The sequence below is a fragment of the Agelaius tricolor genome, unplaced genomic scaffold (genome assembly GCF_023055355.1).
Source record: "Agelaius tricolor isolate 1412-34295 unplaced genomic scaffold, bAgeTri1.0.p SCAF_70, whole genome shotgun sequence".
NCBI classification, from domain to species: Eukaryota; Metazoa; Chordata; class Aves; order Passeriformes; family Icteridae; genus Agelaius; species Agelaius tricolor.
The window spans coordinates 950,861-975,410 of record NW_027269330.1 but is presented as its reverse complement, the minus strand read 5'-3'; the positions used below and the strand labels follow the sequence as shown (position 1 = coordinate 975,410).

Genomic DNA, 24,550 nt, shown 5'->3' with positions numbered 1-24,550 from the left:
ACATGAAGAAATGGCACAATAATTTCCAGGGCCCGGAATCTGCTGCTCCTTTGGAACCTTACCCTGCTCTCTTGTGCCAGGTGGGCCAGGTTATCAAAGCGGGGCATCTCGTTTCTGTTCATGATGGAAATGTAGCAGGCGTTCTGTTGCGGGACTTTGGTTGCAATGACACCCTGTAAAAGAAAAGTCTTCAGCACTCACAATTCAGTTTCATCCAAGTCTTAATGTTGGCATCCAATCGAGGTGGAAACCATAATTAATGCTAAGTTCCACTGCCCCACATTGTGGACTCCAAATGTTCAGAATGATGGAGCTATTGCCACCCCTGGGCCAGCTGAGCCAGCAGCCAGACTCCTTGGATGCTTGTGAAGGAGCCCCCTCCCTGCCACTCACCGTGTTGTAGTTCCAGATGGTTTTCCAGGACCCACTGAAGCTCCTTTGCTCAATGACAGCCACACGCCATTGCCTGTTGATGGTCACAATTTGGGACTGGCCACCGATGATGACCTGAGTGTTGTTGAAGATGCCGCTGGGAATCTGCTGAGACTAAATAGCCAAGGGAAAAAAAGATATTTTGCCTTTGAAGGAAGACAGTGATGTCACCAAAGCTTCCAAAAAAATCCTTGCTGCAATGGAAGAAGTGCTGGCCCTCAGGTAATGCCCATGGCTTCCCTCAGTCTTTTCTAAAGAACCCAGAATCAAAGCGGTGGCAGTGGGCAGAGGCCCTAAGAATTCTTCTCATGGATTCAGTGAATCATTGCTGCATCTGCAGCTGGCTTCTGCTGCTTTTAGAGTTTGACTCCTACTAGAGCACTGGCCCGAGCAAATCCAGGCTCAAGGGCTTGGATGGAAAGCTCTGCTCTCTCATTTTTCGCTGACAGCACCTGCGCCCTCTCAAAAGAGGAGCTGCCTGAAACGAAGGGCATCAGGGTTGGCTTTGGGCAGCAGCTCAGGATCCCCCCATTTGGTTCAAGAAATCTAAGGGCTAAGGGTTTCTCACCGGGAAATTGCCGTTCCAGTTGCCATTCCAGTTGCCGTTCCAGTTGCCATTCCAGTTGCCATTGCCATTCCAATTGTTGTTCCAATTGTTGTTCCAGTTGTTGTTGCCAATGCCATTCCAATTGTCGTTCCAGATGCCATTGCCATTCCAATTGTTGTTCCAGTTGCCATTCCAGTTGCCGTTCCACTGGTTGTTCCAGTTGCCGTTCCACTGGTTGTTCCAGTTGCCGTTCCACTGGTTGTTCCAGTTGCCATTCCATTGGTTGTTCCAGTTGTTGTTCCAGTTGTTGTTCCAGTTGCCATTCCACTGGTTGTTCCACTGGTTGTTCCACTGGTTGTTCCAGTTGCCATTGCTATTGCAGTACTTCAGCTCTACAACTCTCAGCACATCGAGGGTAATGCATGATCCCAGAGTCACCTGGGGTCCTTGGAAAGCTGCAAAAGAAAAGACAAAACCCCATGAGCTGATGCCTTAGACCTTGGCTGACGTTCTGCAGGGGGGGTTTCTTTGGGTTTTGAGGTGGAAGAGCAGCATCTGTGCCTGAGTCACGCCCCAAGGGAAAATAAGGCCAGGTGAGTAACACTCAGAATTGCCATGCTTGCACTCACTGGTAACTTGGGTAGCCATGTAGGTGGTGACTCCGCTGCACATAGCCGCAATCTCTGTTCCATAGGAGTAGAGGTTGTTGACCAGTCCATTGGTGACAAAGGTGATCCTCTTGTGGGGTCTTCCAAAAACGCCAATCAGGTTCTATACATCAAAAGACAGCAGTCAGCAAGCTCATTGCTGGCACCTGGTTCCTGCTAGGCCTGTTCCTAGCTCTAGGAGGAGGGCTCTGGACTTGTGTTTGATTCCCAAGTGCCTTTAGGGACATCTTTTAATCCCCTGGGGAGCCTGTGGCACCACTAGCAAGCCTTGAAGTCAGCTTCAAAGGCTGAGCTTGTTCTACAGCAGTCAAGGTCTAGAGAACTTGAGGGGAAGGGGCAGCACAACAAAAGCCCTGAAGGGCACTACAGAGAACAGATGTGCCCAGAAAATTGCACAGCTCATCATCCTCTGGGTAAGTGGGGAAGAAATAATGCTGCCCCTTTCTTTTGGCAAACCATTCCTACAATAAATTACAAATCAGCATTGCTGTTCAGTGAAAGGAAAGTCTGCCACTAGTGACTATTTGATCTTCCCCAGAAAGAAGAAGCACATGAAGAAATGGCACAATGATCTCTGGGGCCAGGAACCTGCTGCTCCTTTGGAACCTTACCCTGCTCTCTTGTGCCAGGCGGGCCAGGTTATCAAAGCGGGGCATCTCGCTTCTGTTCATGATGGAAATGTAGCAGGCGTTCTGTTGTGTGACTTTGGTTGCAATGACACCCTGTAAAAGAAAAGTATTCAGCACTCACAATTCATTTTCATCCAAGTATTAATGTTGGGATAAATTCAGCATGGAAATCCTAACAGGTACTGAGTGTTAGAATCACAAACTGTGGACTCCAAACGTTCAGAATGAGGGAGCAATCACCATTCCTGGACCAGCTGTGCCAGCAGCCAGACTCCTTGGATGCTTGTGAAGGAGCCCCCTCCCTGCCACTCACCGTGTTGTAGTTCCAGATGGTTTTCCAGGACCCACTGATGTTCCTTTGCTCAATGACGGCCACACGCCATTGCCTGTTGATGGTCACAATCTGGGAGTGGCCACCAATGATGACCTGAGTGTTGTTGAAGATGCCGCTGGGAATCTGCTGAGTCTGAGAAGCCAAGGGAAAGCAGAAGTTTTGCCTTTGAAGGAAGACAGTGATGTCCCCACATTTTCTGAAAAATCCCTGCTGCATTACAAGAAGTGGTGCCTCCCCTGGGAGTGCCTGCCCGGCACTCAGAGTTTCCCAATGGACCCAGAATCAAGGGCCTGCCAGTGGGCAGAGGCCACAAGAATTCTTCCTATGAATTCAGTGAATCTTTTCTGCGTTTGAAAGCTGCCATCAACTGCCTTCAGCGGTTGATGCATGCTAAAACACTGGCCAGGGGAAACCCCTGCTCAAGGCTGTGGTTGGAAACCACTGCTCACCCGTTGCCCTTTAAAGGCTTCTGAACCTTGAAGCAGGAAGCTCTCTATCAGGAGATGCCTGGCATGAAGGGCATCAGGGTTGGCTTTGGGCAGCTGCTCAGGTTCCCCCCCATTTGGTTCAAGAAAGCTAAGGGCTAAGGTTTGCTCACCGGGAAATTGACACTGCCATTGCTATTGCAGTACTTCAGCTCTACAGCTCTCAGCACATCGAGGGTAATGCATGATCCCAGAGTCACCTGGGGTCCTTGGAAAGCTGCAAAAGAAAAGACAAAGCCCCATGAGTTGATGCCTAAGATCATGGCTGATGTTCTGCAGGGGGGGTTTCTTTGGGTTTTGAGGTGGAAGAGCAGCATCTGTGCCTGAGTCACGCCCCAAGGGAAAATAAGGCCAGGTGAGTAACACTCAGAATTGCCATGCTTGCACTCACTGGTAACTTCGTAAGCCATGTAGGTGGTGACTCCGCTGCACATAGCCGTGATGTCTATTCCATAGGAGTTGAGGTTGCTGACCAATCCACTGGTGACAAAGGTGATCCTCTTGTTGGGTCTTCCAAAAGCACCGATCAGGTTCTAAACATCAAAAACCAGCATTCAGCAAGCTCAGGGCAGAGAGGTGGCTCCTGCTAGGCTGTTCCTCTGCAATGATGACTCAGGGCTGGGTCTTTGATACCCAACTGCTTTTTAGGAGGCCTTTTAATCCCCTGGAGAGGCCTGTGGGACCACCATCAAGCCTAGAAGGCGGCTCCACAGGCCGAGTTCATTCTAAGGGAGTCAAGGTGAATGGAACTTGAGGGGAAATGGCAGCGCAAGGAATGCCTTTAAGGGCTTCACAAACAACGAGTTTGCCCCGCAAGCTGCACAGCTCAACATCCTCTGGGTAAGTGGGGGAGGGAATAATGCTGCCCCTTTCATTTCGAAAAGCATTCTTACAACATAGTTCTAATCAGCATTTCTTTTGAGAGAAAGGAAACTCTGCCACAAGGCACAACCAACCAGATCCTGCCCACAAAGAAGCAGAACCTGAAGAAATGGCCCAGTGATTTCCAGGGCCAGGAACCAGCTGCTCCTTTGGAACCTTACCCTGCTCTCTTGTGCCAGGTGGGCCAGGTTATCAAAGCGGGGCATCTCGCTTCTGTTCATGATGGAAATGTAGCAGGCGTTCTGTTGTGTGACTTTGGTTGCAATGACACCCTGTAAAAGAAAAGTATTCAGCACTCACAATTCATTTTCTTCCAAGTCTTAATGTTGGCATCACATCGAGGTGGGAACCATAATTAAAGCTGAGTTCCACTGCCCCACATTGTGGACTCCAAATATTCAGAATGAAGGAACAATCGCCACCCCTGGGCCAGCTGAGCCAGCAGCCAGACTCCTTGGATGCTTGTGAAGGAGCCCCCTCCCTGCCACTCACCGTGTTGTAGTTCCAGATGGTTTTCCAGGACCCACTGAAGCTCCTTTGCTCAATGACAGCCACACGCCATTGCCTGTTGATGGTCACAATTTGGGACTGGCCACCGATGATGACCTGAGTGTTGTTGAAGATGCCGCTGGGAATCTGCTGAGACTAAATAGCCAAGGGAAAAAAAGATATTTTGCATTTGAAGGAAGACAGTGATGTCACCAAAGCTTCCAAATAAATCCTTGCTACAGTGGAAGAAGTGCTGGCCCTCAGGTAATGCCCATGGCTTCCCTCAGTCTTTTCTAAAGGACCCAGAATCAAAGCGGTGGCAGTGGGCAGAGGCCCTAAGAATTCTTCTCATGGATTCAGTGAATCATTGCTGCATCTGCAGCTGGCATCTGCTGCTTTTAGAGTTTGATTCCTGCTAGAGCACTGGCCCGAGCAAATCCAGGCTCAAGGGCTTGGATGGAAAGCTCTGCTCTCTCATTGCTCTCTTCCAGCATCTGTGCCCTCTCAAAAGAGGAGCTGCCTAAAAAGAAGGGCATCAGGGTTGGCTTTGGGCAGCAGCTCAGGATCCCCCCATTTGGTTCAAGAAATCGAAGGGCTAAGGGTTTGCTTACCGGGAAATTTCCATTCCAGTTGCCATTCCAGTTGCCATTGCCGTTCCACTGGTTGTTCCAGTTGCCGTTCCACTGGTTGTTCCAGTTGCCGTTCCACTGGTTGTTCCAGTTGCCATTCCACTGGTTGTTCCAGTTGCCGTTCCAATTGTTGTTCCACTGGTTGTTCCAGTTGCCATTCCACTGGTTGTTCCACTGGTTGTTCCACTGGTTGTTCCACTGGTTGTTCCAGTTGCCATTGCTATTGCAGTACTTCAGCTCTACAACTCTCAGCACATCGAGGGTAATGCATGATCCCAGAGTCACCTGGGGTCCTTGGAAAGCTGCAAAAGAAAAGACAAAACCCCATGAGCTGATGCCTTAGACCTTGGCTGATGTTCTGCAGGGGGGGTTTCTTTGGGTTTTGAGGTGGAAGAGCAGCATCTGAGTCACGGCCCAAGGGAAAATAAGGCCAGGTGAGTAACACTCAGAATTGCCATGCTTGCACTCACTGGTAACTTGGGTAGCCATGTAGGTGGTGACTCCGCTGCACATAGCCGCAATCTCTGTTCCATAGGAGTAGAGGTTGTTGACCAGTCCATTGGTGACAAAGGTGATCTTGGTGTGTCTTCCAAAAACGCCAATCAGGTTCTATACATCAAAAGACAGCAGTCAGCAAGCTCATTGCTGGCACCTGGTTCCTGCTAGGCCTGTTCCTAGCTCTAGGAGGAGGGCTCTGGACTTGTGTTTGATTCCCAAGTGCCTTTAGGGACATCTTTTAATCCCCTGGGGAGCCTGTGGCACCACTAGCAAGCCTTGAAGGCAGCTTCAAAGGAAGAGCTTGTTCTACAGCAGTCAAGGTCTAGGGAACTTGAGGGGAAGGGGCAGCACAACAAAAGCCCTGAGGGGCACTACAGAGAACAGATGTGCCCAGAAAATTGCACAGCTCATCATCCTCTGGGTAAGTGGGGAAGAAATAATGCTGCCCCTTTCTTTGGGCAAACCATTCCTACAATAAATTACGAATCAGCATTGCTGTTCAGTGAAAGGAAAGTCTGCCACTAGTGACTACTTGATCTTCTCCAGAAAGAAGAAGCACATGAAGTAATGGCACAATGATCTCTGGGGCCAGGAACCTGCTGCTCCTTTGGAACCTTACCCTGCTCTCTTGTGCCAGGCGGGCCAGGTTATCAAAGCGGGGCATCTCGCTTCTGTTCATGATGGAAATGTAGCAGGCGTTCTGTTGTGTGACTTTGGTTGCAATGACACCCTGTAAAAGAAAAGTATTCAGCACTCACAATTCAGTTTCATCCAAATATTAATGTTGGGATAAATTCAGCATGGAAATCCTAACAGGTACTGGGTGTTAGTATCACAAACTGTGGACTCCAAACGTTCAGAATAAAGGAACAGTTGCCACCCCTGGACCAGCTGTACCAGCAGCCAGACTCCTTGGATGCTTGTGAAGGAGCCCCCTCCCTGCCACTCACCGTGTTGTAGTTCCAGATAGTTTTCCAGGACCCGCTGATGTTCCTTTGCTCAATGACGGCCACACGCCATTGCCTGTTGATGGTCACAATCTGGGAGTGGCCACCAATGATGACCTGAGTGTTGTTGAAGATGCCGCTGGGAATCTGCTGAGTCTGAGAAGCCAAGGGAAAGCAGAAGTTTTGCCTTTGAAGGAAGACAGTGATGTCCCCACATTTTCTGAAAAATCCCTGCTGCAATACAAGAAGTGGTGCCTTCCTTTGGAGTGCCTGCCCAGCACTCAGTTTTTTCCAACGGACTCAAAATCAAGGCCCTGTCAGTAGGGAGAGGCCACAGGAATTCTTTCTATTAATTCAGTGTATCATTGCTGCATTTGACAGCTGCCATCTACTGCCTTCAGTGGTTGATGCATGCTAAAACACTGGCCAGAGGAAATCCAAACTCGAGGGCTTGCTTGGAAACCACTACTCACCCGTTGCCCTTTAAAGGCATCTGAACCTTGAAGCAGGAAGCTCTCTATCAGGAGATGCCCGGCATGAAGGGCATCAGGGTTGGCTTTGGGCAGCTGCTCAGATTCCCCCCCATTTGGTTCAAGAAAGCTAAGGGCTAAGGTTTGCTCACCGGGAAATTGACACTGCCATTGCTATTGCAGTACTTCAGCTCTACAGCTCTCAGCACATCGAGGGTAATGCATGATCCCAGAGTCACCTGGGGTCCTTGGAAAGCTGCAAAAGAAAAGACAAAGCCCCATGAGTTGATGCCTAAGATCATGGCTGATGTTCTGCAGGGGGGGTTTCTTTGGGTTTTGAGGTGGAAGAGCAGCATCTGTGCCTGAGTCACGCCCCAAGGGAAAATAAGGCCAGGTGAGTAACAGTCAGATTTGCCATGCTTGCACTCACTGGTAACTTCGTAAGCCATGTAGGTGGTGACTCCGCTGCACATAGCCGTGATGTCTATTCCATAGGAGTTGAGGTTGCTGACCAATCCACTGGTGACAAAGGTGATCCTCTTGTTGGGTCTTCCAAAAGCACCGATCAGGTTCTAAACATCAAAAACCAGCATTCAGCAAGCTCAGGGCAGAGAGGTGGCTCCTGCTAGGCCTGTTCCTAGCTCTCGGAGGACAACTCTGGACTTGTGTTTGATTCCCAAGTGCCTTTAGGGACATCTTTTAATTCCCTGGCGGGGCCTGTGGGACCACCAGCAAGCCTTGAAGGCAGCTACAAGGGCAGAGCTCATTCTAAGAGAGTCAAGGTGAATGGAACTTGAAAGGAAATGGCAGCGCAAGGAATGCCTTTAAGGACTTCACAAAGAATGAGTTTGCCCCGCAAGCTGCACAGCTCAACATCCTCTGGGTAAATGGGGGAGGGAATAATGCAGCCCCTTTCATTTGGAAAAGCATTCCTACAATAAATTACTTATCCGCATTACTTTTGAGAGAAAGGAACCTCTGCCACAAGACACAATCTGATCCTGCCCCAAAGGATGCCGCACATGAAGAAATGGCCCAGTGATTTCCAGGGCCAGGAATCTGCTGCTCCTTTGGAACCTTACCCTGCTCTCTTGTGCCAGGTGGGCCAGGTTATCAAAGCGGGGCATCTCGTTTCTGTTCATGATGGAAATGTAGCAGGCGTTCTGTTGCGGGACTTTGGTTGCAATGACACCCTGTAAAAGAAAAGTCTTCAGCACTCACAGTTCAGTTTCATCCAAGTCTTAATGTTGGCATCCAATCGAGGTGGAAACCATAATTAATGCTGAGTTCCACTGCCCCACATTGTGGACTCCAAATGTTCAGAATGAAGGAACAATCGCCACCCCTGGGCCAGCTGAGCCAGCAGCCAGACTCCTTGGATGCTTGTGAAGGAGCCCCCTCCCTGCCACTCACCGTGTTGTAGTTCCAGATGGTTTTCCAGGACCCACTGAAGCTCCTTTGCTCAATGACGGCCACACGCCATTGCCTGTTGATGGTCACAATTTGGGACTGGCCACCGATGATGACCTGAGTGTTGTTGAAGATGCCGCTGGGAATCTGCTGAGACTAAATAGCCAAGGGAAAAAAAGATATTTTGCATTTTAAGGAAGACAGTGATGTCACCAAAGCTTCCAAAAAAATCCTTGCTGCAATGGAAGAAGTGCTGGCCCTCAGGTAATGCCCATGGCTTCCCTCAGTCTTTTCTAAAGGACCAAGAATCAAAGCGGTGGCAGTGGGCAGAGGCCCTAAGAATTCTTCTCATGGATTCAGTGAATCATTGCTGCATCTGCAGCTGGCTTCTCCTGCTTTTAGAGTTTGACTCCTACTAGAGCACTGGCCTGAGGAAATCCATGCTCAAGGGCTTGGATGGGAAGCTCTGCTCTCTCATAGCTCTCTTCCAGCATCTGTGCCCTCTCAAAAGAGGAGCTGCCTAAAAAGAAGGGCATCAGGGTTGGCTTTGGGCAGCAGCTCAGGATCCCCCCATTTGGTTCAAGAAATCGAAGGGCTAAGGGTTTCTCACCGGGAAATTGCCATTCCAGTTGCCATTCCAGTTGCCATTGCCATTCCAGTTGCCGTTCCACTGGTTGTTCCAGTTGCCATTCCACTGGTTGTTCCAGTTGCCGTTCCACTGGTTGTTCCACTGGTTGTTCCAGTTGTTATTCCAGTTGCCATTCCACTCGTTGGTCCAGTTGTTGTTCCACTGGTTGTTCCAGTTGTTGTTCCAGTTGCCATTCCACTGGTTGTTCCAGTTGTTGTTCCAGTTGCCATTCCACTGGTTGTTCCACTGGTTGTTCCACTGGTTGTTCCACTGGTTGTTCCAGTTGCCATTGCTATTGCAGTACTTCAGCTCTACAACTCTCAGCACATCGAGGGTAATGCATGATCCCAGAGTCACCTGGGGTCCTTGGAAAGCTGCAAAAGAAAAGACAAAACCCCATGAGCTGATGCCTTAGACCTTGGCTGATGTTCTGCAGGGGGGGTTTCTTTGGGTTTTGAGGTGGAAGAGCAGCATCTGAGTCACGGCCCAAGGGAAAATAAGGCCAGGTGAGTAACACTCAGAATTGCCATGCTTGCACTCACTGGTAACTTGGGTAGCCATGTAGGTGGTGACTCCGCTGCACATAGCCGCAATCTCTGTTCCATAGGAGTAGAGGTTGTTGACCAGTCCATTGGTGACAAAGGTGATCTTGGTGTGTCTTCCAAAAACGCCAATCAGGTTCTATACATCAAAAGACAGCAGTCAGCAAGCTCATTGCTGGCACCTGGTTCCTGCTAGGCCTGTTCCTAGCTCTAGGAGGAGGGCTCTGGACTTGTGTTTGATTCCTAAGTGCCTTTAGGGACATCTTTTAATCCCCTGGGGGGCCTGTGGCACCACTAGCAAGCCTTGAAGGCAGCTTCAAAGGCAGAGCTTGTTCTACAGCAGTCAAGGTCTAGAGAACTTGAGGGGAAGGGGCAGCACAACAAAAGCCCTGAGGGGCACTACAGAGAACAGATGTGCCCAGAAAATTGCACAGCTCATCATCCTCTGGGTAAGTGGGGAAGAAATAATGCTGCCCCTTTCTTTTGGCAAACCATTCCTACAATAAATTACAAATCAGCATTGCTGTTCAGTGAAAGGAAAGTCTGCCACTAGTGACTACTTGATCTTCCCCATAAAGAAGAAGCACATGAAGAAATGGCACAATGATCTCTGGGGCCAGGAACCTGCTGCTTCTTTGGAACCTTACCCTGCTCTCTTGTGCCAGGCGGGCCAGGTTATCAAAGCGGGGCATCTCGCTTCTGTTCATGATGGAAATGTAGCAGGCGTTCTGTTGTGTGACTTTGGTTGCAATGACACCCTGTAAAAGAAAAGTATTCAGCACTCACAATTCAGTTTCATCCAAGTCTTAATGTTGGGAAAAATTCAGCATGGAAATCCTAACAGGTACTGGGTGTTAGAATCACAAACTGTGGACTGCAAACGTTCAGAATAAAGGAACAGTCACCATTCCTGGGCCAGCTGTACCAGCAGCCAGACTCCTTGGATGCTTGTGAAGGAGCCCCCTCCCTGCCACTCACCGTGTTGTAGTTCCAGATGGTTTTCCAGGACCCGCTGATGTTCCTTTGCTCAATGACGGCCACACGCCATTGCCTGTTGATGGTCACAATCTGGGAGTGGCCACCAATGATGACCTGAGTGTTGTTGAAGATGCCACTGGGAATCTGCTGAGTCTGAAAAGCCAAGGGAAAGCAGAAGTTTTGCCTTTGAAGGAAGACACTGATGTCCCCACATTTTCTGAAAAATCCCTGCTGCAATACAAGAAGTGGTGCCTCCGTTGTGCGTGCCTGCCCGGCACTCAGAGTTTTCCAACGAACCCAGAATCAAGGCCCTGTCAGTAGGGAGAGGCCACAGGAATTCTTTCCATTAATTCAGTGTATCATTGCTGCATTTGACAGCTGCCATCTACTGCCTTCAGTGGTTGATGCATGCTAAAACACTGGCCAGAGGAAATCCAAACTCGAGGGCTTGCTTGGAAACCACTGCTCACCCGTTGCCCTTTAAAGGCATCTGAACCTTGAAGCAGGAAGCTCTCTGTCAGGAGATGCCCAGCAAGAAGGGCATCAGGGTTGGCTTTGGGCAGCTGCTCAGGTTCCCCCCCATTTGGTTCAAGAAAGCTAAGGGCTAAGGTTTGCTCACCGGGAAATTGACACTGCCATTGCTATTGCAGTACTTCAGCTCTACAGCTCTCAGCACATCGAGGGTAATGCATGATCCCAGAGTCACCTGGGGTCCTTGGAAAGCTGCAAAAGAAAAGTCAAAGGCCCATGAGCTGATGCCTAAGATCTTGGGTGATGTTCTGCAGGGGGGGTTTCTTTGGGTTTTGAGGTGGAAGAGCAGCATCTGTGCCTGAGTCACGCCCCAAGGGAAAATAAGGCCAGGTGAGTAACACTCAGAATTGCCATGCTTGCACTCACTGGTAACTTCATAAGCCATGTAGGTGGTGACTCCGCTGCACATAGCCGTGATGTCTATTCCATAGGAGTTGAGGTTGCTGACCAATCCACTGGTGACAAAGGTGATCCTCTTGTTGGGTCTTCCAAAAGCACCGATCAGGTTCTAAACATCAAAAACCAGCATTCAGCAAGCTCAGGGCAGAGAGGTGGCTCCTGCTAGGCTGTTCCTTGCTCTCGGAGAGGACAACTCTGGACTTGTGTTTGATTCCCAAGTGCCTTTAGGGACATCTTTTAATTCCCTGGCAGGGCCTGTGGGACCACCATCAAGCCTTGAAGGCAGCTCCAAGGGCAGAGCGCATTCTAAGGGAGTCAAGGTGAATGGAACTTGAGGGGAAATGGCAGCGCAAGGAATGCCTTTAAGGGCTTCACAAAGAAAAAGTTTGCCCTGCAAGCTGCACAGCTCAACATCCTCTGGGTAAATGGGGGAGGGAATAATGCAGCCCCTTTCATTTGGAAAAGCATTCCTACAACAAATTACTTATCCACATTACTTTTGAGAGAAAGGAACCTCTGCCACAAGGCACAACCTGATCCTGCCCCAAAGGATGCCGCACATGAAGAAATGGCCCAGTGATTTCCAGGGCCCGGAATCTGCTGCTCCTTTGGAACCTTACCCTGCTCTCTTGTGCCAGGTGGGCCAGGTTATCAAAGCGGGGCATCTCGCTTCTGTTCATGATGGAAATGTAGCAGGCGTTCTGTTGCGGGACTTTGGTTGCAATGACACCCTGTAAAAGAAAAGTCTTCAGCACTCACAGTTCAGTTTCATCCAAGTCTTAATGTTGGCATCATATCGAGGTGGAAACCATAATTAATGCTGAGTTCCACTGCCCCACATTGTGGACGCCAAATATTCAGAATGATGGAGCTATTGCCACCCCTGGGCCAGCTGAGCCAGCAGCCAGACTCCTTGGATGCTTGTGAAGGAGCCCCCTCCCTGCCACTCACCGTGTTGTAGTTCCAGATGGTTTTCCAGGACCCACTGAAGCTCCTTTGCTCAATGACAGCCACACGCCATTGCCTGTTGATGGTCACAATTTGGGACTGGCCACCGATGATGACCTGAGTGTTGTTGAAGATGCCGCTGGGAATCTGCTGAGACTAAATAGCCAAGGGAAAAAAAGATATTTTGCATTTGAAGGAAGACAGTGATGTCACCAAAGCTTCCAAAAAAATCCTTGCTACAATGGAACAAGTGCTGGCCCTCAGGTAATGCCCATGGCTTCCCTCAGTCTTTTCTAAAGGACCAAGAATCAAAGCGGTGGCAGTGGGCAGAGGCCCTAAGAATTCTTCTCATGGATTCAGTGAATCATTGCTGCATCTGCAGCTGGCTTCTCCTGCTTTTAGAGTTTGACTCCTACTAGAGCACTGGCCCGAGGAAATCCAAGCTCAAGGGCTTGGATGGAAAGCTCTGCTCACTCATTTTTCTCTTTCAGCATCTGCGCCCTCTCAAAAGAGGAGCTGCCTGAAAAGAAGGGCATCAGGGTTGGCTTTGGGCAGCAGCTCAGGATCCCCCCATTTGGTTCAAGAAATCGAAGGGCTAAGGGTTTCTCACCGGGAAATTGCCATTCCAGTTGCCATTCCAGTTGCCATTCCAATTGCCGTTGCCATTCCACTGGTTGTTCCAGTTGCCATTCCACTGGTTGTTCCAGTTGCCGTTCCACTGGTTGTTCCACTGGTTGTTCCAGTTGTTATTCCAGTTGCCATTCCACTGGTTGTTCCAGTTGTTGTTCCAGTTGCCATTCCACTCGTTGGTCCAGTTGTTGTTCCACTGGTTGTTCCAGTTGTTGTTCCAGTTGCCATTCCACTGGTTGTTCCAGTTGTTGTTCCAGTTGCCATTCCACTGGTTGTTCCACTGGTTGTTCCACTGGTTGTTCCACTGGTTGTTCCAGTTGCCATTGCTATTGCAGTACTTCAGCTCTACAACTCTCAGCACATCGAGGGTAATGCATGATCCCAGAGTCACCTGGGGTCCTTGGAAAGCTGCAAAAGAAAAGACAAAACCCCATGAGCTGATGCCTTAGACCTTGGCTGATGTTCTCCAGGGCGGTTTCTTTGGGTTTTGAGGTGGAAGAGCAACATCTGTGCCTGAGTCACGGCCCAAGGGAAAATAAGGCCAGGTGAGTAACACTCAGAATTGCCATGCTTGCACTCACTGGTAACTTGGGTAGCCATGTAGGTGGTGACTCCGCTGCACATAGCCGCAATCTCTGTTCCATAGGAGTAGAGGTTGTTGACCAGTCCATTGGTGACAAAGGTGATCTTGGTGTGTCTTCCAAAAACACCGATCAGGTTCTATACATCAAAAGACAGCAGTCAGCAAGCTCATTGCTGGCACCTGGTTCCTGCTAGGCCTGTTCCTAGCTCTAGGAGGAGGGCTCTGGACTTGTGTTTGATTCCCAAGTGCCTTTAGGGACATCTTTTAATCCCCTGGGGAGCCTGTGGCACCACTAGCAAGCCTTGAAGGCAGCTTCAAAGGCAGAGCTTGTTCTACAGCAGTCAAGGTCTAGAGAACTTGAGGGGAAGGGGCAGCACAACAAAAGCCCTGAAGGGCACTACAGAGAACAGATGTGCCCAGAAAATTGCACAGCTCATCATCCTCCAGGTAAGTGGGGGGGGAATAATGCTGCCCCTTTCTTTGAGCAAACCATTCCTACAATAAATTACAAATCAGCATTGCTGTTCAGTGAAAGGAAAGTCTGCCACTAGTGACTACTTGATCTTCCCCATAAAGAAGAAGCACATGAAGAAATGGCACAATGATCTCTGGGGCCAGGAACCTGCTGCTCCTTTGGAACCTTACCCTGCTCTCTTGTGCCAGGCGGGCCAGGTTATCAAAGCGGGGCATCTCGCTTCTGTTCATGATGGAAATGTAGCAGGCGTTCTGTTGTGTGACTTTGGTTGCAATGACACCCTGTAAAAGAAAAGTATTCAGCACTCACAATTCAGTTTCATCCAAGTCTTAATGTTGGGAAAAATTCAGCATGGAAATCCTAACAAGTACTGGGTGTTAGTATCACAAACTGTGGACCCCAAACGTTCAGAATAAAGGAACAGTCACCATTCCTGGGCCAGCTGTACCAGCAGCCAGACTCCTTGGATGCTTGTGAAGGAGCCCCCTCCCTGCCACTCACCGTGTTGTAGTTCCAGATGGTTTTCCAGGACCCGCTGATGTTCCTTTGCTCAATGACGGCCACACGCCATTGCCTGTTGATGGTCACAATCTGGGAGTGGCCACCAATGATGACCTGAGTGTTGTTGAAGATGCCACTGGGAATCTGCTGAGTCTGAGAAGCCAAGGGAAAGCAGAAGTTTTGCCTTTGAAGGAAGACACTGATGTCCCCACATTTTCTAAAAATCCCTGCTGCAATACAAGAAGTGATGCCTCCCCTGGGAGTGCCTGCCCGGCACTCAGAGTTTTCCAACGAACCCAGAATCAAGGCCCTGTCAGTAGGGAGAGGCCACAGGAATTCTTTCCATTAATTCAGTGTATCATTGCTGCCTTTGACAGCTGCCATCTACTGCCTTCAGTGGTTGATGCATGCTAAAACACTGGCCAGAGGAAATCCAAACTCGAGGGCTTGCTTGGAAACCACTGCTCACCCGTTGCCCTTTAAAGGCATCTGAACCTTGAAGCAGGAAGCTCTCTATCAGGAGATGCCCAGCAAGAAGGGCATCAGGGTTGGCTTTGGGCAGCTGCTCAGGTTCCCCCCCATTTGGTTCAAGAAAGCTAAGGGCTAAGGTTTGCTCACCGGGAAATTGACACTGCCATTGCTATTGCAGTACTTCAGCTCTACAGCTCTCAGCACATCGAGGGTAATGCATGATCCCAGAGTCACCTGGGGTCCTTGGAAAGCTGCAAAAGAAAAGTCAAAGGCCCATAAGCTGATGCCTAAGATCATGGCTGACATTCTGCAGGGAGGGTTTCTTTGGGTCTTGAGGTGGAAGAGCAGCATCTGTGCCTGAGTCACGCCCCAAGGGAAAATAAGGCCAGGTGAGTAACAGTCAGATTTGCCATGCTTGCACTCACTGGTAACTTCGTAAGCCATGTAGGTGGTGACTCCGCTGCACATAGCCGTGATGTCTATTCCATAGGAGTTGAGGTTGCTGACCAATCCACTGGTGACAAAGGTGATCCTCTTGTTGGGTCTTCCAAAAGCACCGATCAGGTTCTAAACATCAAAAACCAGCATTCAGCAAGCTCAGGGCAGAGAGGTGGCTCCTGCTAGGCCTGTTCCTTGCTCTAGGAGGAGGACTCCGGACTTGTGTTTGATTCCCAAGTGCATTTAGGGACATCTTTTAATTCCCTGGCAGGGCCTGTGGGACCACCAGCAAGCCTTGAATGCAGCTCCAAAGGCAGAGCTCATTCTAAGAGAGTCAAGGTGAATGGAACTTGAGGGGAAATGGCAGCGCAAGGAATGCCTTTAAGGGCTTCACAAAGAATGAGTTTGCCCCGCAAGCTGCACAGCTCAACATCCTCTGGGTAAATGGGGGAGGGAATAATGCAGCCCCTTTCATTTGGAAAAGCATTCCTACAATAAATTACTTATCCGCATTACTTTTGAGAGAAAGGAACCTCTGCCACAAGACACAATCTGATCCTGCCCCAAAGGATGCCGCACATGAAGAAATGGCACAATGATCTCTGGGGCCAGGAACCTGCTGCTCCTTTGGAACCTTACCCTGCTCTCTTGTGCCAGGTGGGCCAGGTTATCAAAGCGGGGCATCTCGTTTCTGTTCATGATGGAAATGTAGCAGGCGTTCTGTTGCGGGACTTTGGTTGCAATGACACCCTGTAAAAGAAAAGTCTTCAGCACTCACAGTTCAGTTTCATCCAAGTCTTAATGTTGGCATCCAATCGAGGTGGAAACCATAATTAATGCTGAGTTCCACTGCCCCACATTGTGGACTCCAAATGTTCAGAATGAAGGAACAATCGCCACCCCTGGGCCAGCTGAGCCAGCAGCCAGACTCCTTGGATGCTTGTGAAGGAGCCCCCTCCCTGCCACTCACCGTGTTGTAGTTCCAGATGGTTTTCCAGGACCCACTGAAGCTCCTTTGCTCAATGACGGCCACACGCCATTGCCTGTTGATGGTCACAATTTGGGACTGGCCACCGATGATGACCTGAGTGTTGTTGAAGATGCCGCTGGGAATCTGCTGAGACTAAAAAGCCAAGGGAAAAAAAGATATTTTGCATTTGAAGGAAGACAGTGATGTCACCAAAGCTTCCAAATAAATCCTTGCTACAATGGAACAAGTGCTGGCCCTCAGGTAATGCCCATGGCTTCCCTCAGTCTTTTCTAAAGGACCCAGAATCAAAGCGGTGGCAGTGGGCAGAGGCCCTAAGAATTCTTCTCATGGATTCAGTGAATCATTGCTGCATCTGCAGCTGGCTTCTGCTGCTTTTAGAGTTTGATTCCTGCTAGAGCACTGGCCCGAGGAAATCCAAGCTCAAGGGCTTGGATGGGAAGCTCTGCTCTCTCATTGCTCTCTTCCAGCATCTGTGCCCTCTCGAAAGAGGAGCTGTCTGAAAAGAAGGGCATCAGGGTTGGCTTTGGACAGCAGCTCAGGATCCCCCCATTTAATTCAAGCTAAGGCCTAAGGGTTTCTCACCGGGAAATTGCCGTTCCAGTTGCCATTCCAGTTGCCATTCCACTGGTTGTTCCAGTTGTTGTTGCCGATGCCGTTCCAGTTGCCATTCCAACTGTTGTTCCAGTTGCCGTTCCACTGGTTGTTCCACTGGTTGTTCCACTGGTTGTTCCAGTTGCCGTTCCAGTTGCCATTCCACTCGTTGGTCCAGTTGTTGTTCCAGTTGCCATTCCACTGGTTGTTCCACTGGTTGTTCCACTGGTTGTTCCACTGGTTGTTCCACTGGTTGTTCCAGTTGCCATTGCTATTGCAGTACTTCAGCTCTACAACTCTCAGCACATCGAGGGTAATGCATGATCCCAGAGTCACCTGGGGTCCTTGGAAAGCTGCAAAAGAAAAGACAAAACCCCATGAGCTGATGCCTAAGATCTTGGGTGATGTTCTGCAGGGGGGGTTTCTTTGGGTTTTGAGGTGGAAGAGCAGCATCTGAGTCATGCCCCAAGGGAAAATAAGGCCAGGTGAGTAGCACTCAGAATTGCCATGCTTGCACTCACTGTGAACTTCATAAGCTGTGTAGGTGGTGAGTCCACTGCACATAGCCATGATGTCTGCTCCATAGGAGTAGAGGTTGTTGACCAATCCATTGGTGACAAAGGTGATCCTCTTGGTAGGTCTTCCAAAACCACCGATCAGGTTCTATACATCAAAAACCAGCATTCAGCAAGCTCAATGCCAGGAGCTGCTTCCTGCTTGTTCTATTCCTAGCTGTGGAATGATGCCTCGTGACTGGGTGTTTGGGTCTAAAATTTTTTTTAGGGACACCTTTTAATCCCCTGGGGGGCCTTGGGACCAGTGGCAAGCCTTGAAGGTGGCTCCAAAGGCAGATAGTTCTAAGCCAGTCAAAGTGCAGGTAGCCTGAGGGGAGCGGCAGCACAAGGAAATTGCTGATGTGGAGAAGAGGTGTGTGGCCGCTCTGTGGAGCCAGAGCTCCTTCCAAGGCATGTGCTCTGTCATTGCCCTTGCCCCTCTGGGGCACCCAGGCTGTCAAATGGAAGGCTGGCAGGAGAAGTCTCATCCTGCAGCCCATTCTAACCTGGGACCACAGAGGGCAGCAGCAAGTCCAGGCAGATACACTTTCTCTCAGACTATTTGCAGGTGGTACTTAAGGCCCCTCACTAAGAACCCTGGGTGCTCGAGTGGGACACTTCTTTCTGAAAGCCCCCCGTGAGCTTCATTTCACATCCTTTCTCCTTTCCTCCTGGAGTGCTTTGTTGCCTGGCCTAAGGCATTGCCTGCTTTCTTGCACTTTCCTCTGAGACCCTTGGTTCCCTCTGCTCTCTCAGCCAGGGCCAGAGGGCTCCTGTTGTGGCTCATCCCATGAATGAGGGATGGGGAGATGTTCTCTCATGCCGCAGTTCAAAAGGGAGTCCGGCCATGAGTAGCTACAAGGCTAAGTTCTGAGATGACCAATGAATATTGGTAGTGAAAAGTCTGTGAAGGACTTTGAGATCCTGGCTTGCCAATAGGATTAACTCCCTTGAAGGGCTCCTCAGAGCAATGGTTTGCCCAGCAAGCTGCACAGCTCAGTATCCTCAGAGACAGTGGAGCTGGGTGAGGGAATAATATAGTCCCTTTCTTTTGGAAAAGCATTCCTACAATAAATTCCTAATCAGCATTACTGTTGAGAGAAAGGAAACTCTACCACTGGAGACAACCTGTTCATGTCCAGAAAGAAAGAGCTCATGAAGAAATGGACCGATGCTCTGTGGGACCAGGAATCTGCTGCTCCTTGGGAACCTTACCCTGCTCTCCTGTGCCAGGCGGGCCAGGTTATCAAAGTGGGGCATCTCATTTCTGTTCATGGTGGAAATGTAGCAGGTGTTCTGTTGCGTGATTTTGGTTGCAATGACACCCTGTGAAATGAAAATAATTTAGCGCTCAAAATTCAGTATCTTCCTGCAGTTTAAACTCGATAAAGTCGGGATGGAAAGCATAATAAATTCTGGGAATTTCTACCCTGCATTGTGGACTCCAAACATCCAGAATAAAGGGACAATTGCCATCTCTGGGCCAGTCGTACAAGCAGGCAATATCCTTGAATGTATTTAAACAAGCTCCATCCCTGCCACTCACCGTGTTGTAGTTCCAGATGGTTTTCCAGGACCCGCTGATGCTCGTTTGTTCAATGATTGCCACACGCCATTGCCTGTTGATGGTCACAATTTGGGAGTGGCCACCGATGATGACCTGAGTGTTGTTGAAGATGCCTTGAGTGTTGTTGAGGATGATGCCTGGAATCTGCTGAGACTAAAAAGCCAAGGGAAAGAAAGAAGACATTTCATCTTTGAAGGGACACAGTGATGTCCCCAAAGCTTCTGAAAAATCCTTGCTACAGTGGAAGAACTGCTGCAATAGAAGTGCCCTCAGTCTTTTCTAAAGGACTCAGAATCAAGGCTATGGCAGTGGGCAGAGGCCGTAAGAATTCTTTTCATGGATTCAGTGAATCATTGCTGCATTTGACATCTGTCATCTCTTGCCTTTAGAGATTGATGCATGCTAGAGCACTGGCCAGGGGAAATCCACACTCAAGGGCTTGGTTGGAAACCACTGTTCACCCGTTGCTCTCTTTCAGCATCTGCACCCTCAAGCAGGAACCTCTCAAAAGAGGAGATGCCAGGCAAGAAGGGCATCAGGGTTGGCTTTGGGCTGCAGCTCAGGATCCCCCCCATTTTCTTAATGACAAGTAAGGGCTATGGTTTTCTCACCTGTCCATTGCCATTCCAATTGCCATTCCAGTTGCCAGTGATATTCCAGTTGCCATTCCAGTTGCCATTGCCATTCAAATTGCCATTCCAATTACCATTCCAATTGCCATTGCCAATGCCATTCCAGTTGCCATTGCTATTGCAGTACCTCAGATCCACAGCTCTCAAGACATTGAGGGTAATGCAGGATCCCAGATTCGCTTGGAGTCCTTGGTATACAAGAAAGCACAAAACAAAACCCCATGAGCTAATTCTAATGACCTTGGCTGCCCTTCTACAGGAGGGTGGTGGTGTTGCTCAGAGCACACACAGGTATGAAGAATTGCTGCTCTGGAAATGTTCGAGCTGTGCAAGGGACAGAGTCTCTTGGACTCTCCAAAAAGCACTGGCTCGGTGGCTCAGCCAGGAATGCTCACAAAGACCTGATCTTCAACGCCCTTAGGGATTTCCTGTGCAGAAATCGGGGCTCTATTGCACTTTGTCCTGAGAGTCCCAACGGCTGGGCATTACATGGTGAGGCTGCTGCCTATCCATGGGCCCAGTTACATGGGCTGTGACATTCTGGAAGAATCCTACCAGGTGTAGTTCATTAACCCTGGGGAATGGGATCATTGCCCCAGGGGAAAAGTTACAGGGGAGGAAGCCACTTGGTTTAGTGTTGTGAAGCACAAGGGTTTGGCGGCTGCCTGGGTCAACTCATTAGCAAGCTCTGACCTGAAGGACAATGGTTCCTAAAACAAACCTTCTTCTTGACTGGGTATTACAGGGCAGCTCAGGTGTGGGCCAAAACACTCATTAAGCTTCCCAGAAAGGCGCTGTAAGGTTTTAATTTGTGTCATTTATGGGGGTTGTGACCCTGCACTGTTCCAGTCTTGATCTAGAGAGGTGCCAAACCCTTTGTGCAACTGCTGAAGCCCTTGGTTTCTGTCTGGCCCAAAGTGGAAGAGCAGCATCCGTGCCTGAGTCATGCCCCAGGAGGCAAAAAGGCCAGGTCAGTAACACTCAGAATTGCCATGAATTCACTCACCATGGACTTCGTAAGCCATGTAGGTGGTGACTCCGCTGCACATAGCTGAGATTTCTATTCCATAGGAGTTGAGGTTGTTGACCAATCCACTGGTGACAAAGGTGATCTCCTTGGTAGGTCTTCCAAGAACACCAATCATGTTCTAAACATCAAAAAACCAGCATTCAGCAAGCTCAGTGTCAGGAGCTGGTTCCTGCTTGAGATATTCCTAGCTCTGGGAATATCTCAAAGTTGATTCCCAACTGCTATTAGGAACAACATTAATCCCTTGTGGTTTGTGGGACCACTGGCAAGCCTTGAAGGCAGTAGCAAAAGCACATGGTTTGCCCAGCAAGCTGCAGAGCTCAACATCCTCAGAGAAAGTGGAGCTGGGTGAGGGAATAATGCAGCCCCTTTCTTCTTTTGGCAAAACATTCCTACAAGAAATTTCCAATCTACATTACTGTGGAGTGAAGGGAAATCCTGCCACTAGACATAACCTGATCCTCTCCAGGAAGAAGAAGCAGAAGGGGAAATGAGCTAATAAACTCCAGGGTCAGGAACATGCTAGTCCTTTGGGAACCTTACCCTGCTCTCTGCCGCCAGTCGGGCCAGACTATTAAAACTGGGTATGTCAGTTCTGTTCATGATGGAAATGTAGCAGGTGTTCTGCTGCATGACTTTGGTTGCAATGACACCCTGTAAAATAAAAGTATTTAGCATTCAGAACTCAGTTTCTCCAACTGTTGAGGTTGCAAAGTCAGGATGGAAGCAGTAACAAATACAGAGTTTCTACCCCACATCATTTACTTCAGATGATCAGAATACAGAATCAAGCCACATCCCTGGGTCACCTTTTTAACAATCCCACTCCCATCCACTCACCCTGTTGTAGTTCCAGATGGTTTTCCATGATAAAGTTTGGCTCTTTTGCTCGATGATTGCCACTCTTGTTTGACTATTGAGCTTCACGGCTTGTGAGATACCGGTGATAGTGATTTGAGAGTCGCCACCAAAGATGATTTGCTGGTTTCCATTTGTCTGCTGAGACTGGAAAACCAAATGGAGCACTTTTAGATGGTAACATTAGTCAGTGTTGTCTCCGTTGCTGTTAAAAACCCTTGCTACAATAGAAAAAGTTCTGTCCCCCCCCAAGACCCAGAAATGGCCTCAGTATTTTCAAATAGACCCAGAATCAAAGCATTGGCATTGAGCAGCAGCTGTAAGAGTTCATTTCAAGGATTCCATGAATCATTGTTGCATCTGACACCTGTGATTTGGTTCCTTTAGAGTTTCATCTGTTTGAGAAGACTTCAAATCTTTTCCTTCAAAATGTTGGAAAAAGAATCGAGATTTCATGAAGCAGGGAATAGAGGCAGAGTAGCCATGCATGTGGAAATCGTTCATTTGTACTCACGTAATCAGCAAGGGCTGGGGTCAGGACCAGTCCTAGAAGGACTGCAGTCCAAATCTGAAATGAAAATCAAATACAAAATGTAACTGCAGCTCTGGCTGACAAATCTGGTCATGACAATCCTCCTTTTCTTTTCCTAATCTGATGTTCAAGGGTCCTCCTTGGATCCTGTTTTTGCTTTCAACCCGGGATTGCATCAGTGCCCCCAAAGGGAGGCACCCTTGCTTTACCCCAGGGGCTGAGCTGCTCCTTCTGGAGGAGCTCAATGTCCCCAGAGAAAGCCTTGGTGCTCCAGAGAGGCAGGAGCCCTTCTGAGAGGTAAAGGAATGGGTTTGAATCAAAGCTTCAGTTCATAAGGAAGAAAAGCATGCATACTTACAGAGAGATGCATCCTGACTGCAGAGCTGATGCTCCTGCAGGTAGAAAGAGCAGTGTGAACCCTCCACCTTTTATATGTTTTCAGAAATCACAGTAGAAATGCTGAGTGTGCAATCAAATTATTTTGTCATTTGTTTCCCTGTCATTTGTCCCTGAAAATTATTTCCTGGTGTACTTGATAAACTTGGGGATTGTATTTCTGAACCATTTGACCTCCTGGAGTCTGATAGTTATCAAATAGGAATCCATTTGCAGTGAAAAATTAAATATGTTTCTAGTATTTTTCTAACATGTACTATTTACTTTTGAAAATTCACATCAAACTTACGACCGGAGATATCCTAGGGCTTAAACAAGAACATAAAAAGCTTTGCATTAGACAAAATATGTGAAAGCCTTTTTACCTTCCAAAATATACTGTATGTTATCGGGTCACCATAGCACCCACTCAAATGTGGCAGTGAGGGCTGAGGCATCTGTGCCTCTGTGGACTTGTCAAAGCAGCCCTGAGGCATTTGCACCTTTCCAGCTTTATTAATTTACACTTGTTGGCAGATTTTTCCTCTTAAGTGCATGAAGGTAAAGAGTTTTGCAAGCAGCTGGACCTTGCTGACAGTGTTTTACTCTCCTGGGGATGGTATTGCAGCAGGCATTGTAGTAGGTATAGCACTATTTTCTTCTAGTATTGATGAATAATTACTCAAGGCAGCATGTGAACTCTCCCTGAGAAGTTGTACTGGAAGAGGTTTAAATGCCAAAATTGGGATTTTGCAAGAACATTAGTTTTGCAACTTGTCTTTGGAATTGCTTCTGCTTTTTCAAAGGGTTTGTAAAAACACAGCACAGACCAGTGTAGATTGATGATAAATTTTACTGATACTCAACAGCTTCCATACAAAGCAGAAGAAATATAAATGATTGGAAATATGATCAAGAGAAGATTATCAAGGAGAAAAATCTTACAAATAGGTACACAGTTCTATGAATTTTCTTCTGCAAACTTTGTCAGGAGTAACCACAGTAATAAACAGGCAGTTCATTAACATTAAATTTCAATCATGAAATATTTCACTCCAAGAAGCTTCATCCTGATGAGAAGTTTGATCCCCTTAAAAAGTTTGATCCTGAAAGAAGAAGAAAAAAACAATTAGATTTGGACTGAGAAAATATGAAGGTAAAAATGTAGCTGAAATGCTTCCAACTAGTTGCCTAAAAATTCCAGATTTATGTCAAGAGCTAGAGCCCAGAACCTTCCTGAGAATGGCTGGGCTCCAGGTCACTCAGGAGAGCGACAGACCTGCATTTCCTGAGGTGTGTGTACATGGATGTATGAAAAGCCACAGAAAACACAGGGTCTCAGTAAGTGACGTGCTCATGTTTGCTTGAATCTTCTTTTGTTAATCCTGTCAACCTGTGCACGTTTTGGAACTCCAGGGCTGTCAGCAGCAGACTCACCGGGAGCTGGGTAAGCGAGGAAGGAGGGAATTCCTCTGCACAGGGCTTGGATGCGTTTTCCATACGGGCTCAAGCTTTGGAGTCTGTTCCTGGAGATAATGAAGCGATTCTCTCTGGGCGGCAGCTGGTAAGGCCCAAGTACCTGAGCATCAAAGAAACAGCCAGAAAACAGCATTTAGGAAACCAAAACTGGAGTTCAGGACTGGTGATACACATATTGAGAAGGACCTGGTGGGTGACAGGCTGGACATGACCCACCAACGTGCACCAGCAGCCCAGGAGCCCCCCAGTGCTGGGCTGACCCCAGCATGGGCAGCAGCGCCAGGGGGATTCTGCCCCTCTGCTCAGGTGAGACCCATCTGCAGAGCTGGGGCCCAGGAAGGACCTGGAGCAGCTGGGAGAGCCCAGAGGAGGCACCAGCATAATCAGGGGGAAGGAG

At 48.7% G+C, this 24,550-nt stretch overlaps 1 protein-coding gene across 1 annotated transcript; it reads right to left on the bottom strand.

The window, feature by feature from the left end:
• Nucleotides 1-985: 985 nt before the first annotated feature.
• On the bottom strand, nucleotides 986-24,174 carry LOC139585142 (probable serine/threonine-protein kinase tsuA). The gene is made up of 41 exons (XM_071417611.1): nucleotides 24,112-24,174; nucleotides 21,750-21,914; nucleotides 21,453-21,563; nucleotides 20,886-21,027; nucleotides 19,978-20,067; nucleotides 19,227-19,360; nucleotides 18,896-19,006; nucleotides 17,648-17,789; nucleotides 17,118-17,470; nucleotides 16,515-16,667; nucleotides 16,184-16,294; nucleotides 15,532-15,673; nucleotides 15,266-15,357; nucleotides 14,636-14,788; nucleotides 14,305-14,415; nucleotides 13,658-13,796; nucleotides 13,057-13,475; nucleotides 12,450-12,602; nucleotides 12,119-12,229; nucleotides 11,466-11,607; nucleotides 11,200-11,291; nucleotides 10,569-10,721; nucleotides 10,238-10,348; nucleotides 9,591-9,729; nucleotides 9,031-9,413; nucleotides 8,424-8,576; nucleotides 8,093-8,203; nucleotides 7,441-7,582; nucleotides 7,175-7,266; nucleotides 6,544-6,696; nucleotides 6,213-6,323; nucleotides 5,566-5,704; nucleotides 5,078-5,388; nucleotides 4,470-4,622; nucleotides 4,139-4,249; nucleotides 3,487-3,628; nucleotides 3,221-3,312; nucleotides 2,590-2,742; nucleotides 2,259-2,369; nucleotides 1,609-1,750; nucleotides 986-1,425 (listed from the first exon to the last, which is right to left on the bottom strand). Exons 1-41 carry the CDS (start codon nucleotides 24,172-24,174, stop codon nucleotides 986-988), a joined length of 6,471 nt encoding a protein of 2,156 aa, XP_071273712.1.
• Nucleotides 24,175-24,550: the final 376 nt, after the last annotated feature.